Source organism: Anguilla anguilla, chromosome 4 (assembly GCF_013347855.1).
Source record: "Anguilla anguilla isolate fAngAng1 chromosome 4, fAngAng1.pri, whole genome shotgun sequence".
NCBI lineage: Eukaryota > Metazoa > Chordata > Actinopteri > Anguilliformes > Anguillidae > Anguilla > Anguilla anguilla.
This window is the reverse complement of record NC_049204.1, coordinates 38,771,658-38,787,263: the sequence shown is the minus strand read 5'-3', so window position 1 is coordinate 38,787,263 and position 15,606 is coordinate 38,771,658. Positions and strand designations below refer to the sequence as shown.

The window sequence follows — 15,606 nt, the reverse complement described above, 5'->3', positions numbered from 1 at the left end:
GAAAAGAGAAACACAATATAATTCCTACTGCACGGGTCTTCTGCGGCTGCAGCCATCCACACTGCGGATATGATTTATGAAATAAAGGTGAGAACATTTGTCAGTTCACGGGGGAACCATACCCCGGCAAGAGGAAGCCTCTACAGATGGACACAATTTTTTTTTGTTTTTGTCTCTACTTAAATGAAATCTTGCGAGAGAACTCTGCCCTCTATTGACAAATCTGAGCAAGGCACTATAGTGTAATACACTATACACTTTTTTCTTTTGTTATTTTCTAGGTTCAAAACATTAAAATGCATGAGATTATAAGAACACTCCGCTACCTGGTCCCGCTGTCAGATCTGATGCTCTAAATTGCTGGTACAATTTCCGAGACGGATAAGGGTGTGCACGTTTTTTTTTTTTCTTTTTTAATAATATTGAAATTGAAATGAATGGAAATGCAGAGAAACGCAGCTCTGGGTCCCTGCGTGAGCGTGTCCGTCAAACCGCGCTGCAGCGCGTCGTTGTCACGCCTGAATGGATCGCCTCCGTCTCAGCAGAACAACCAATCTAATTCTGCTCGACAAACACATCTCACCTCGCCGCTCGCCGAAGCCGGCCGCGGTCTTCATCGGCGACGGCGCTGCGTCGGAACGTAACCCCCAGACCCCCGCTGGGCGCGCAGCGCAGTGTGTAGAGCGGCTGTTCTCAGTGACACGGGTCATGAGAACATCAGAATGTCTGACGATGAGAAGCGAGCGTTCAGCACAGCTGAGATCATTTCTGCTGCTCTCCAGACAGCACCAGTGCAATTCCCTGTCCTGCTTCAAAGGGTGTCTGACTTCAATCACATGACCTGATCGGCTGTTCCATGCACCCCCCTCCCTCTCTATGTGGAGAAAACACAGCATGCAGCCCTGTAATTTAGTCACTAAGCAAAGCAGATCACTGTTCATTGTTCTCTTTGCCAATCATGTACTACAGTGCACATCCTAGTGAGGAGATCACTTGTGCTTTACAAAGAACCCACAGGCAGGCACTCCATTCCAACACAGCACATTTTTTTACCATGTAGATTGATATTCGGTGACCATTCGCTATGTGATACTGAACATTAAGACAAGACACATTAACTCAATGCTTTAGTAAATGCTTTAACTGTTGCTCCTGCTATAATTATACAGCTAATGTGATAATATTACTTTTATACAATTATAATGAGTACATATGAATTTTGTAAGTGTTTTACTAATGGTAATAATAAATGGGACCTTGACATAAAATGGGAGCTGTGCTTCTTGGAGTAAGTAACCACTGTTGCAGTCCACCCGGCAGAGATCCTCTGAACACTGTTACTTGTTCTGTTCTATTCTTGCTGTGGGACTCCTGCAGGCTCTTCTCAGCTCTCATATCCTTCAAACTAGGATAGGGAAGAGGCCTGAGTCAGCCAGCCAATAGGAGGTCTGGGCCAGTACGCCGTCGCCTCGCTTTCTGGCCGGACACTTGGGTAACCCTCACCGCTTCCTCCTGTAGCCTGGCTGTCTCATTTCCACAGTCTAAACTTCCACCCCCTCAACCAATCATGTAGCGCCACATCACAATGTACAGCTCTGCATTTTCCCAAGGCCTCGGATGAGCAGGGAGATGCAACAGGAACAGTACAGCCTCTAGTGGCTATGGGAGGACACTGCACGACAGGGAGCTGCTCCTCTGAGCTTCCACAAAGCTGTGTTAACGCTGCTCATCTTGGGACACAAGCGAAGGCAGAAATATAACCTGAGCACGTCAGGGCATCAATGCAGATCAGCCAACAGGCACACACAGTGCATTCTGGAGCATTTCATATCAGGATAATTGCATTGCTATCAACACATCCAAATGTGGGCTACAAAATGAATATAGCTAGCATGAGACTGGTACAGATGCAAAACAGATTCCGTCCCACCTGAGGACAGCTACGATCCAAAAATATACCTCAAAACCATTTTTATCTCTAAAAAACCAGAGGGTAACACCATTTGCAAGTGGAAATAAAAATTATCTATTTCTTTTTTAAAAGATAATGAAAAAGCAACACCTTCGATGCAAGATTCGAAGAAATGCATTCATCATCGACTTAAACTTTGAAATATCCAGAGAGGCAGACGAAAGGGTAAATATGGACGGTTATATTTAGCACTTTAAAGAGACTGGTCTGGAACGTTGTGTCCCCGCATGCAGAGTTCCATCTGGTGCACGGTCCTGAGGGAAGAAACTCCGTCTCAAGTAGGTTACTGCTTCCAAAGCACAGAAAACGCGGTAAAAATGAGTAGGCCTAATGTTCACTCAGCTAACTTCCTTTAATTGCACCACACTTCAGAGATGGGGAATAAAATCATGAAAAAAACTGTAGTCTCGCTTTCAAAGACCGTACAAATGTAGCGCCCATGTGTAGCGACTAAATAAGTGCCTCGAGCTTATCGCTTTTCCTCTCAAATTCCACTATCGCCAATCTGTGTCCAATGCACAGAGTGCATGTTTTTCTTTTGTAAATGGTATGAGAAGATTATATGGTGAATTAATTAATTAAAGAATGAATGGTGTACATAATATGATATACATATGTGTAGCTACGGTGTGGGCATATTACTAGGCACAAAAGAAACACATTCCATAAGAGTCATGTTATAAATGCTATCTTGGTGAAAGCATGTACATCAGTGTGTGTGTGTGTGCACGTGTGTATGTGAATTTAACTCAAGAAATTAGTTCAATCTGAGTATTAATCTGGCAGTGCCTATTTTTTATGCCAATCTCTGCCTCAAAGAAGCAGAACTAGGAGGAGGAAGAAGACCTTGTCTTAGCCTTTCCACCTCTGCAACCATAGCAACAAAGAAGAGAGTCTCTGCTGAAGCAGTGCAGGCCATCCATTACCGCTGCTAAAGATGGCACAGACAGCACATGGTAACCATGCCTGGATGACCAGAGCGGGGCGACCTCATCAAACATCATTATCTGCAGCAGCAGCACACAATCACTCAACCACAACAGCCTGCCATTTACTGCGGGACCTCTGCACATTTTAATACTGCATTTTCCCCCATTCCAATCAAGGCCTTTCAGCTGACAAATCAATCTCAGTTGCATAATAACAATACTACTACTACTAATAATAATAATAATAATTATTATTATTATTATTATTATTATTATTAATAATAAGTATTTTTTAAAAATAATCATAATTATCATTATCAGCACAACAATAATAATTATTGTAATACCAAGAAGATAAAATAAAATAAAATAAGTTGCTGCCAATGGATACATTTCAAGATTTAGTCCAATTGTGTTGAGACAGACATAATACACTACATGGCTAAAAGTATGTGTACACCCAAACATGGCACCCATATGTGATTGTTGAACATCTCATTCCAAAACCATGGGCATTAATGTGGGGTTGTTCCCTCCTTGGCTGCTATAACAACATCCACTTTTCTGGGAAGACCTTTGGATATATGTATCTGTGGGCATTCACTTCCATTCAGCCACAAGAGCATTAGTGAGGTAGGGCACTGATGTTGGGTGTTTAGGCCTGGCTCACAGTCAGCATTCCAATTCATCCCAAAGGAGTTTGATGGGGTTGAACTCAGGGCTCTGCGCAGGCCAGTCAAGTTCTTCCACACCAAACTCAGCAAACCATTTCATTATGGACCTGGCTTTGTGCACGGGGCATTGTCATGCTGAAACAGAGATGGCCCTTCCCCAATTTGGAAGCAGCAATTCTCTAGAATGTCAATGTATGTTGTAGCATTAAGATTTCCCTTCAGTGGGGCCTAGCCCAAACCATGAAAAACAGCCCCAGATCATTAATCCTCCTCCACCAGACATTACTGTTGCCACTTTTAGGGACAGGTAGCATTCTCCTGGCATTTGCCAAACCCAGATTCATCAATCAGTCTACTTGGTGATTCATCACTCCAGAGAACATGTTTCCACTGCTCCAGAATCCAATGGCGGTGTGCTTTACACCACATCAGCCGAAGCTTGGCATTGCACATAGTGAATTGCACATAGTGATCTTAGGCTTGTGTGCGGCTGCTCGGCAATGGAAACCCATTTCATCAAGCTCTTGATGAACATTTCTTGCACTGACATTGCTTCCAGACTCAGTAGAGAGTGTTGTAACCAAGGACAGATGATTTTTATGTGCTACGCGCTTCAGCACTTGGCAATCCTCTTCTGTGAGCTTGTATGGCCTACTGCTTTGTGGCTGAGCTGTTGTTGTTGACCGCGAAAGCTCTAACAGGGCATAAACTTGACAAACTGACTTGTTGGAATGGTGGCATCCTATGACACTGCCACGTTGAAAGTCACTGAGCTCTTCAGTATGACCCATTCTACTCTCATTGCTTGTCTATGGAGATTGCATGGCTGTGTGCTTGATTTTATGCACCTGTTAACAATGGGTGTGGCTGAAGGAGCCAAACCCAGTAATTGGAAGGGGTGTCCACATACTTTTGGCCATGTAGTGTATATACAACTGATACAATCAGGTAGTGGACATGAGTTTATAAATACGCAGTCCTACCATCGGTTACATTGGATGTGATGGGCAATGTATGAACTCTTCAAGGTCTCTGAAGAAGACGTGAGATTAAGAAGAACCTCAGAAGCCCACTGTGGTTTATCCCTCCAGTGAGAGTGCTGCTTTGCTCCACACAGCAAAATGTTCAGCATTACATTACCGCTTTCAATGTTCATGTGGCCATTACTGGACTCATATAAACTCTGTTAACACTGGGTATTTTGCTGTGCATATGCATATACAATAAACAGCAGATCGCTGATTGAAGCCGGTGTCCTATCGGTTTCTTAACTTCTCATTCACTGAAGCTCCTAGAATGAAGACTTCAGCTCTAATTGCTAGGAATGAAAATGTGTCAGTGTCAGGGATACTCAAATTTGGCCCTCAGGACCAGCAATACTGGGATCAATCGATCAATTATCTATCAGGTATCATAGAAAGCCAGCAGTACTTCTGAGCCAGACTTGAGTAGCCCTAGTCGGTGTAAAATATCTAGAGGTCCTGAACATGGAATAAAGATGAGGGAGATGTTCGCGTGTGTCAGAGGTTGGCTATTTGTCCAGTGCTACTGCAGTTTTAAGTACAGTAGCTGCATACAGTACAACAGATCTGAGCAAGACTGTGCAGTAAGTCTAAAGATATCACCTGTGCAGTGAGTCTAAAGATATCACCTGTGCAGTAAGTGTAAAGATATTACCTGTGCAGTAAGTATAAAGACATCACCTGTGCAGTAAGTCTAAAGATATCACTTTGCAGTAGGTTTGACGACACTGTTTGGTACTCGGGAGAGACTCCACCTGTAAATGCACCATCCGTCCAAACTCAAGCCTGTGTTCACCTCAGCCTGCCCTCTTCCCCGGTCCTCAGTGACAGTCCTGATTGCCAGCCTGGTCCATTCATTTCCTCTATGGCCTCTGAACTCTGCGGGGTGTCATTTGGATGGGTCCTGCCTGAGCCTTATCTCAAAATGACAGATGCTCCATTGGTCCTGGACTTGGACCAGCGCTCTTCCCTGAGCACAATGGCTTCATCATTCCAAACAAATTAACACGGATTGGGTGGGGGGGGCAGGGAAATGAAGGGTGTAAAAAAGCATCTTTTTGGCTGCAGCTGTTGTTGTTGTTGTTGTTGTTGTTCTCATTGCCACCCCTTTCCTGATACACTCAGTGCTCCCGCAGTGGTGACGATGCAGCAGAGGGTAGAGGTGGTGGCGGGGCAGTGCTTTGGCTCCTGGAATAACCCCTTGGATACTCCGTGGAACTGGACCGGAACTAATCCGACGCTTCATTTAAGACTGCTGCGCAAACAGTTCTCCAGACAGCGCAGGTTTTTATATAAATCTGCATCCAGGGTGGACAGATGGGGCCTGGCGTATCAGTACCTCTCTAAAGCTGTCTTTCATCCTGGTTAATGAAAAATTTCACACTCTGCCTCTCCCGCCGGACCGAGTTATAGCCCGCTTTGAACGGCACGGACACACTTTTTTATTTTAATGCAGGGTGTTTCAAACACGTGTCAAAGGCTACATTATGAAGCAAGACGAGGAGACTAATGTTTTAAGGCAGTTTCACTGTGGAAATGGGAGTTTTAATCATTTTCATTTTAATGAAGATGTTCTGGTTATTTGACCAGTGAAGGGACAAGCTGTTCATCCCTCAAAATAACTTTTTTTCTAGGGAAAATGGATGCCACCATGTGGTTACTGATTGCTGTAAAGCAGGGTGAAATTGAGAGGTCGAGATTTGAGTTCCGCTAAGCCGCAAGGCCCAACATAAAATGAACTTATGTTACTGCAGGACATTTTTCAGTACACACTGCACACGAGCATAATCCTGAAGTATTTGGCACTTGTGGAACACTAAAATAATGCTATTTTGTGTAATAAAAATTCACTGACCCTGGTCTGAGCCTAACCACTATATATGTTATTATTATTATTATTATTATTATTATTATTATAAAAACTAATAATAATAATAATAATAATAATAATAATAATAAATTAATACTACTACTATAGATCATAATAATAATAAATAAATACTACTACTATATCTACCACTACTGATACTACTACTACTACTACTAATAATAATAATAATAATAATAATAATAATAATAATATTTCTAAGAATCATGATGATATACATATTGTGTCTTTTACCGACCACTTATATGACCACTTGTATGAAGCAATTCAGCACATATTTTGCTCAAATGAACAGTGGCAATGCCATTTAGGAACTGAACCTTCTGGTCAGCAGCCCATGATCCACAACATGTCACATTGGCTTTTCCACAACTCTAAAAAACTCTCCTGCACCACTGTCAAAATTGAAAAAGTCCACCAAAAAAAAAATCAATTATTTCTTTCTGTGTTACGCTTTAATGCTGAGTGCTTTTATGCGTTAAAGCAGACGGTGTTCCAACCTCAAACGTGACAACTGGCAATGATGCCAATGATGCCCAAGTGTGGCAGCTTAATTATCTCAGACTTCAACCAGTTTTCAACCAGCCTACTCTGGCTCATCCATCAATTATCCACATAATGGCACACGCGCTACATAAAGTACAATGTAAATCCCAACGCTAGAGCAATGGCTTTAATCTTGTTTATTCACCCCGCTCATCAAAGCCTGTTAGCACCCTGCAACAGAAACTACCAAGTCTCAATGACCTGACACTGCATTAATGTCAAAATGAAGGCCAGCCAGTGGGTAACTGCGTCAAGTAAACAGCAAAACTGCTGAGAGAAAAAAATAAAATCACACAAACACGCACAAAACATATGAAAAGACCCGGGCAGCTAATTTTGATTTACAAAGACGAACGGAGCCCCAGCACACAGCACTGAATATGCATAAGCAGATCGGGAGATAAAAAGATAGAGACGAGCTCAAAGGAACAGACTGACAAGCAGCCGAGGCTCTTTCTCTACCCCTGCACTTAAAGCACGAAAGCCGTGCGTTTGCGCCGTCTGCGGCCGTCGGCTTACGGCGCGAATGCCCTCGGCCGCCTTGCATAACGATTCTCCTCACGTTTGACACCCCAACACATCCCAACCGTCTCTTTCCCTTTCAGCCCTCAGAAAAGACTCACAGCATGCCTGTTTATCGGCGACATTCAAAGGAAGCGCTGTTTGGGAGAATGTCCCACTCTGTGCCAGAGGGCACAAATCATCCATGCTGTCAGGACTTCTGCTCAGTCAAACCTAACATTAATCTGGATGATAATGATACTGCCATTACCACTACTGCTACTACTACTAACACAACTGCTACTACTACTACTATGAATAATAATAATAATAATAATAATAATAATAATAATAATAATTGTGTGTGAGTTTTGTCAAGAGAGCTAAAATGACCCTCATATGTAATTGTTGTCGGCCTGTAAAAGCTTTTTTTGACACAAGATGGCTGACCCCATCTATTTCAGGGTGAATACAACTTGCAAAAGTGACTTGGCTGCCTTTAACTGCATTCCCCACCCAAAAATCACACACACGTGCACGCATGCACGCACACACATGTGCACACACACCCACACAGACCCGGCAGGTCAATCTCACAAGCAGGAGGAGCATACAACACCCTTAATGAAGACACAGCACTTGGACAATGCAAGCAGGTGAGAATCCATTTCACATAGGCTGTCAACAAAAAGAAATGGATGCCCCTGTTTTTGGCGCATACTGTACTTTCCTTGTGCTATGGTAAATTATGCTGTGTATTTGCAGCAAGTAGGCCTCCCTCATTCCATAAAGTGGAGCAACTGTACCTGATCTCACAACTCCTACTTTACCAAGCAAAAATTTACTTGCAGACTGAGTGAACCTGTGGTAAAAAGGTATTCACAAACAAACACAAAGCCATTGAAAAAGGTTAGCTATAGATGCAAATTTCACATGACTTCATGACACCTATTTTCTTTTCACATGTGGAAATTTAAATTAAATTAAAACTGTGATTTTTCACATGTGAAAATGCAAATTGTAATTTTTTTTTTTAAATTTTGCATCCAGAAAATCCTGAATTCTTTATGGCATGGATTCAAGTGCTGTAAACACTAATTAGCACATTCATGCGGCAAACCCCCCATTCCAACTCATCCCAAAGGTACTCAATTGGATTGAGACCTGAGGACTGTGCCGGCCATTCGAGTAAACTGAAGAACACTGCCATGTTCATGAAAACAGCTTGAGATGATGTGTGCCTTGTAACCTGGTGTATCACCTTGCTGGAAGTATCCATTTGAAACAGGGTAGACTGTGGCCAACAATGCTTAGGTAGGCTATGGTATTGAAATGATGCTGAACTGGTAAAGTATTAAGGGGCCTGATGTGGGCCAAGAAAGCATTTGCTACACCATTACAGCACTACCACCACCAGCCTGCAACATTGACACAAGGCAGGATGGGGCCATGCATTCATGCTTTCTAGACCAAATTCTGACCCTACCTACAGAAATCAAAATTTCTCAAACAGGTGATATTTTTCCATCTGGCTTGCCCATTCTAAGCAACTAAACCTCTTTACCATGTCTGTATGCTTTATGTATTGTGTTGCAGCCACATAATTCGCTGTTTGGAGGAGCAGGCTCTTTGTGTTAATGAGCTGGTGTACCTAATAAAGTGGCCATTTAGTTTATATTGATAAACAGGCATCAAAACAAATGTAATTCATTTTAAACGCCTTGCTTTTGGTAACTTCTCCCACACTTATGCCCTTATCAGCCAGTGGCTTAAACAGTTGTTGTTCTAGTTGGAAAATTTTCACAATGATATCAATCTCCTCTCTGATCTGTAAAAGGCCACAATTCAATACTGGACTGAAGCCAGTCGTTGGGGTGAGTTCCTCAAGTTCTCGACACATTAAACGTCAATAGGCTTACTTTTAAGTGTGAGATCAACCGAGATGTTGAATGTCTAACAGAAAAAAAGCCTGGCCTTTCAAACAACAGCCCTGTCTGCTAACACAACACATCTATGTGCAATAATGTTACAATCCACTGACCCGGGATCAGTCCCGGGAACACTAACAGGCTTCTCTTCACTAGAACATTTCAGTATTCATCTTTACTTGTCCTTTTGCATTAAATATCACCTTATTCCAGGCAGTAAGCCTTCCATGACTAATTAATGCTACTTTAACACAGTGCAAAAATCCAAAAATGTCATTATAACAGGTCCATTATGTGTTTATGAATAGGAGGACATAGACAGGAAAACTATGATAAAAAAGAGGTACAACTCATCAAAGTGAATTCTCCAAGTTGCATTTGGGAATAATAAACTAACACTTACATTCAACAATTAATAAAAAATTTAGGACAAATGTTGACAAAATCAAGGCCATTGAGACAGAAAGAGAAATAGACTAACAGATGAATAGAGAAAAAAGCAAGCAGAAAAACAGGTATACAGACATCAACTTAAATGCAATACCTACAAGGGTAATTATTGTTCAAAATGTGTATCTAACTAGACCTTTAAATTACCTTTTGAGATGTAGAAAAACAAATCAATAAGCACTTGAGAAATCAACCCCAGGGTAAGTGTTGAGCAGGTAAGCTTAAAGATTGCACCATAAGTAAACGCTGCATGCACACGGGCGCGCACAAACACACACACGCACGCACGCACGCGCACACACACACACAGCAAATTCTTCAATGCTACACACAGAATTTATTCCCTGCCTTGTATTGTTTCAGAGCCAACGTGGGTGCCTGTTGTGGAGCCAATCACAGAGAAAGCACCTTATGAAATAAATTGTGGAGTTCTTAGCCACACATGCACTGTGAAAGAGCAGGCAATTAACAGGAGAAAAAACTGACTCCGGCTTTTCAAATAAGCTTTTTTGATTGTAGTTTTTACATTTGATGTGATAACCTCTTGGTGTTAGCTGAAAATAACCCCTGAGCTGGATGACATCATACACAAGTTAGCCAACCTCTAAGTACTGGTCTGTTCTTTCTAAGCCATTCTCATTCTGGAGATATTATCCCACAGACATAATTCTAAATTGTATGTATACATCAAAGCCAAGATAATGAAGCCAGGGGGAAAACTCCATGTGTGACCTGACAGTAGATGATAAGGTCAAAACTACTGTACTACATAGTGAAACTGCAACTGCACTTTTAGACAAAGTACAGGAAACAGAAAAGACCTGCAAGATGCTTGTCTACTCAAAAACCTATTTAGAATTCCTTCATTTAAAGGTGAACTGCTATATAATTATAATAAATAAAGGAGAAATTAACCATTTAGAACCTTCACTGCAAATGACAAAACTACACGTCATATTGTTCTAGAATAAAACACATTAGTTCTTGGTGACAGTTCATGCAGTAAAAGGCAGCTCTCTGTGCCTTTGAAGTAAGGATATAATTTGCAATGATCTTCATTAACCTTTATCATGGACATTGTTAGCATACGTTAATAATTCAGTAGAACACACTGGTGCTGATAGCATTAACTCTCACCAGAGAAAAACACTGAAAAAGACATCTACATTCTGGCTAATCAACACATAACAAAAGGGAAAGAGCAATTTTTAGGCATTGCCATCTGGGATTTACAGAGGTATCAACAATGAATAATGGTAATATTTTAGACTGAAATCGTCACTGATAGTGTACATCATACTCCAACAAAGTGCATGTGACTCATAGACATTGTTTGAATTGAAGTAACACTGAAAATTCCACTGTGTTTTAATGAGCAATAACAGCAATACGACTGAATAAACGTTTTAACTGCATAACCTAATTTAACTGCATAAAAGTAATTAGCTGCTGTTGACATTGATGAACTATGCATATACAAGTTACAAACCATGTCATTTACACAATTGTCGATGTAGTCAAAGATTAATACCTAAAGAGTTTTAGGACCTGACCCATTGCAAAATTATGCCTCGTACTAGATGGTAAATGGAAATTAGATGACTCGTTAACATTTTTAAATTAGATTTTAGATTTGACCGTTTCAACCAATTTGAAAAAAATATATATAGACAGTTTCCAATATATATATATATATATATATATATATATATATATATATATATATATATATATATAATTAAAATGTTTAGTATTCGGGGAGATTGTAGCGAGAACCGCTTCTGCTCAGGTCTGCCCCTTTTCCTTTCAACACGCCGTAGCGCTGTGTTCTATTGCAGCCGCATTCATTTATCACGGCCATGACTTGCTTCCACTTATTTGTTCGCTCAGCAGTTTTCAGCCCTTGCAGGCACTACATTTTTATAGCTATCCAATCCACGATTTCTTAATTCAGCTCAAATTGTTTGGATAGCGAGTAAAATTGGAATGTCGTCGTGGGGCGCAAGCTTGGAACTTCGGCGGGAGTTCGTCGAACGGTCAGCACCCATAATTTTTAGGACCTTGGACAGCGCCACGCGCTTTGCCCAACGTTTAACACATAAATTGGAAAACCTGACGTTTTCTCTGGTGGTAATTAACTGCCGCGTAAATGAATTACAACTTGACAATGTTCCTACTTGTATTAATTCAGCTTTCTTCTACAAAACACACAAGGCAAATACAAGGAAAACTGTAATGATTCAACCCGGTAATTCAATATATTTATTACAGCCCGCAACGGGAGGATGTAGGTATTCCTTTCACAAACGATGGCGACCCCTACTGATAAAATTTCTTACAGCACACCAGATATGTCGCAATGGTGTATAAGCAATTCTGTGAGCATTTAACGGCTTGAAGGAAATAATTTAATTCTCTACTACATGTTTTCTTATCCATTATGCATACATATGATTTACACATCATTAAAATATAGTCAATTGGTTAAGACACGAAATTGATAAGTCCGGTTCCATGCACAGGAACAAGTTGATTCTTATCCATGTAAACTACACTTGCCGGTGAACGAGTCTGTTCAAAACAACCGTATTTTACAGCAATCAGACGAAAACGTAAATATAAATTATTTTGCAGTACAAAACAACTAATTAGAAACAGCCAAGCCTCATTGCGCGCGTTGTATGTATTTGTTGATACTTAAAAAGTACTATTTACTGTGCAAAACAATACACATTTCTGCAAAGCAAATATATGAATACAAACGGACATTTGCGGAAGAACTTGGACATTTAAAAGCAAGTAAGCATAATCAAACTTAATATTAACCTAAAGACTAGCTGGAAGGTAACTAGCATCCCAAGTCCTTAAACTTTAGTGTCAAGACAGAGTGCTAGGCTGACGCATGAAATTACTCGATAACAGTGCAGTACTGTCAGCAAATCCCATCAGAACATGACGAATCTAATAATACTTGCTGCGGGGCTGAGTCTGGCATACCATCTGTTTTAATTTATTGTCTGTTTCTTTGAATAGCCTTACAAACAAACAGATAAAAATATCGATCCAGTGAGATTGAACTCTGGAACCTATCGACACAGTGGTAACCGATAGTAAAGCAGCACGTACAGTGAAGCCATGGCCATTCATAAATATGTTTTTGGATAGTTACTGGCCCAACTATGTGGGGTTTTAATTCAGGAAGAGATTTGGCGCTTTAAGAAATGAAATATGCAGTGTGGGAAAGTATAACCTGAAAAAAACTGTCCCAAACATGCCCAGCAAAATCGCGCTGATAATGAAATCATCTGTTGTTCCAAAACATTTAACTTTTGACCAACGCTAACGCATTCACTGTAGGCTATCACTGGCAAGTCAGGAGAGAGGCAGAAGAGACATTCTATGAGCTAGTTCAAATGCAAGACCTTTTGAGATTTTAATACATTTCCGCAACCTTTTTTGCCCACAACGCCAGTCTTGTGAATTCGTAGCCCCAATTAATACAAAGTGCGTGTATTCAGTCTACGGCTGGTTAATATCACAACTGGTTTAAACAAGCTGAACGGCGCAGGACATTATGGACGCGAAACAAAAGAGGGGCATAACAAGATTTATCTTACGTCCTCATCTCCGCAGTCACTCCTGTGTTGATAACGGGAACTGGGACGGCTTTCTTGCAAGGGGCGTGGGGTCTTCCCTGCATTGTCCTCTTCTGCGCCCTGTCCACCGAGTAGACGACTGGCCTCGGGTAGAATGGGGAAGGACCTGTTCGTATTAATCTTTCCAGTAAATCTCTGATAAAGCGAAGCCATAAGTGAAGCCGAAACACTACTGAATGTCACAACAGAAGACTACGGGTTCTATTCGCATAGAGCGACTGCAATGTCCTGCTTTATGTTTTCTTGTGAGTTGATAGCCAACGGTTTCTTCTGCGCTCGCTCCTTGCAGGGACGCCACCAAAAGCGATCTGCTAAGGATGTTCAAATAACAGCTTTACTGACATGAAATAGTTAAACATTCACGGACGCTGAAATGATTCCGAACGTTTCTGGTCCGAATATTGGCGGTTGCACTGTTGCGATAGGTCCAAAATGTGTCAGTGTTAGTTTAAGTCTGCTCTACATTCAGAGCACGTTGTTTCTCCTCGTAAATCCGTTGGGGGGTATACAGATCCTTCCGTCCAAGCAAGGCAACAGCGATTTAGTTTCTCACCTACATAACTTGAAGGGAGAGGGACTTCTGAATGCCAATTTTAATATATAAACAGCTATCAAAGTTACCAGTAGGAGGTAAAAATTACGAAGAAGGCTCTGAGGGTGCTACTGCATTTGAAGTGACCACATTGAAAACTGTTCAAAGACTAATCTCTACAACACATCGGTCTCGTAATGCACAAATGAACAGAGCGTTAGTGGTGTGCCTCTTGCCGCAAGCCGTGCAAAGCGAGAAAAAAAACAACAACGAATCTGTCAGGAAGACACAAAAATTTTAACAGATTGTCCTGTTACACGGAATTTATATTCCTAGTTTATAATCTTATCTTCTTTTTCCCCCAAGCTCGGTAGCCGCGGCCAAAAAATGCTTGAGCGTCCCCTTGTGGTGAACGTACATACAGCGCTCATAAGAAAATGAAAAGCGTCATTTTTCCAAGACACCACCTGCTGTTTAATCACATTCGCAGATGAATAATGTAAATAAGCGTACGTTATTTGAGTAACAGAATAATTCGTTTTGATTGAAAAACATAAAGAGCAAGATATACAAGAACAGTTCGATGCCTGGCAATGAGATGATGGGTAAAGGATAGCCGTCATTCAGTAAATAATGAAGCTGTAATGGTCACTGTTCCACATTAAAACATCTAATATAACCCTATCAGATGTCAGACATTTTCATATTTATTGCTGGCATATATATTCATTTTACATTTAACTCCTTAACACCAATCATTAAATATGTACCTTCCACAATTATTGTAATATGGATTAAAATCATATATTTTATGACATTTAGTGTTATAATAAAGTTTCCAAACTATGGATCGTGAATATAACCTAAAAAACTACAATGCCTTATAGATATGAAAAGAAACTAGGCAAACAAAGACTACAGAAGTGAAACATGGGTATTGCAGAAGTTGGAATAATGTAAAGGGAAAGCAAAGAAATTCTGAAATGTGGATCATTTCAGAATTTCTTTGCTTTCCCTTTACACTATTCCAAGATACAATCCAGTTCTCTGAATAAACCAACCTTCACAGCAGAATTTTCACAGTTTAAAACCTTTGTTCAGAAACCCCAGTATTATATCATCAACGTCAAACAAAATTATTCAGTTGAATAATTGTTATGACAATTCAATTTTTTAGGTTCGTAATATATTGGTCACATTCATTCATCCGTTTATGAAGAGAAAGTACTGCAAAAAAAAGGCTTTGCATTATTGTATTGTGTATTTACAGATATGAATGGCAAAACAAATGCATTGCTGTACATTGCACTTTCAGTCCATTGTTTCTAGTCGATCAGGCCACATGTATCCTCAACATCCCATTGGATTTTGCTCCTAGCAATGCAACAAGGCAAACACCTGATGCAGTGCCGTACACATCCTTGTCAGTTGTTGCAATCAAATGGACTGCATTTATATAGCGCTTTTATCCAAAGTGCTTTACAATTGATGCCTCTCATTCACCAGAG

The 15,606-nt window shown here is 40.7% G+C and overlaps 1 protein-coding gene across 3 annotated transcripts in view; it reads right to left on the bottom strand.

Moving 5' to 3' along the window:
- Positions 1 to 15,606, bottom strand: part of dpp6a (dipeptidyl-peptidase 6a) — a 269,988-nt gene that overhangs the window by 172,881 nt on the left and 81,501 nt on the right. Inside the window, exon 1 of one of the 3 annotated variants that reach the window (XM_035415604.1) lies at positions 13,528 to 14,368. The exons of the other annotated variants lie outside the window; for them this stretch is intronic. Within the exon in view, the coding sequence (XP_035271495.1) occupies positions 13,528 to 13,719 (192 nt within the window). The 5' untranslated portion in view covers positions 13,720 to 14,368. Of the gene's footprint in view, positions 1 to 13,527; positions 14,369 to 15,606 lie in introns of those variants that run through there. 3 annotated transcript variants of the gene reach the window in all.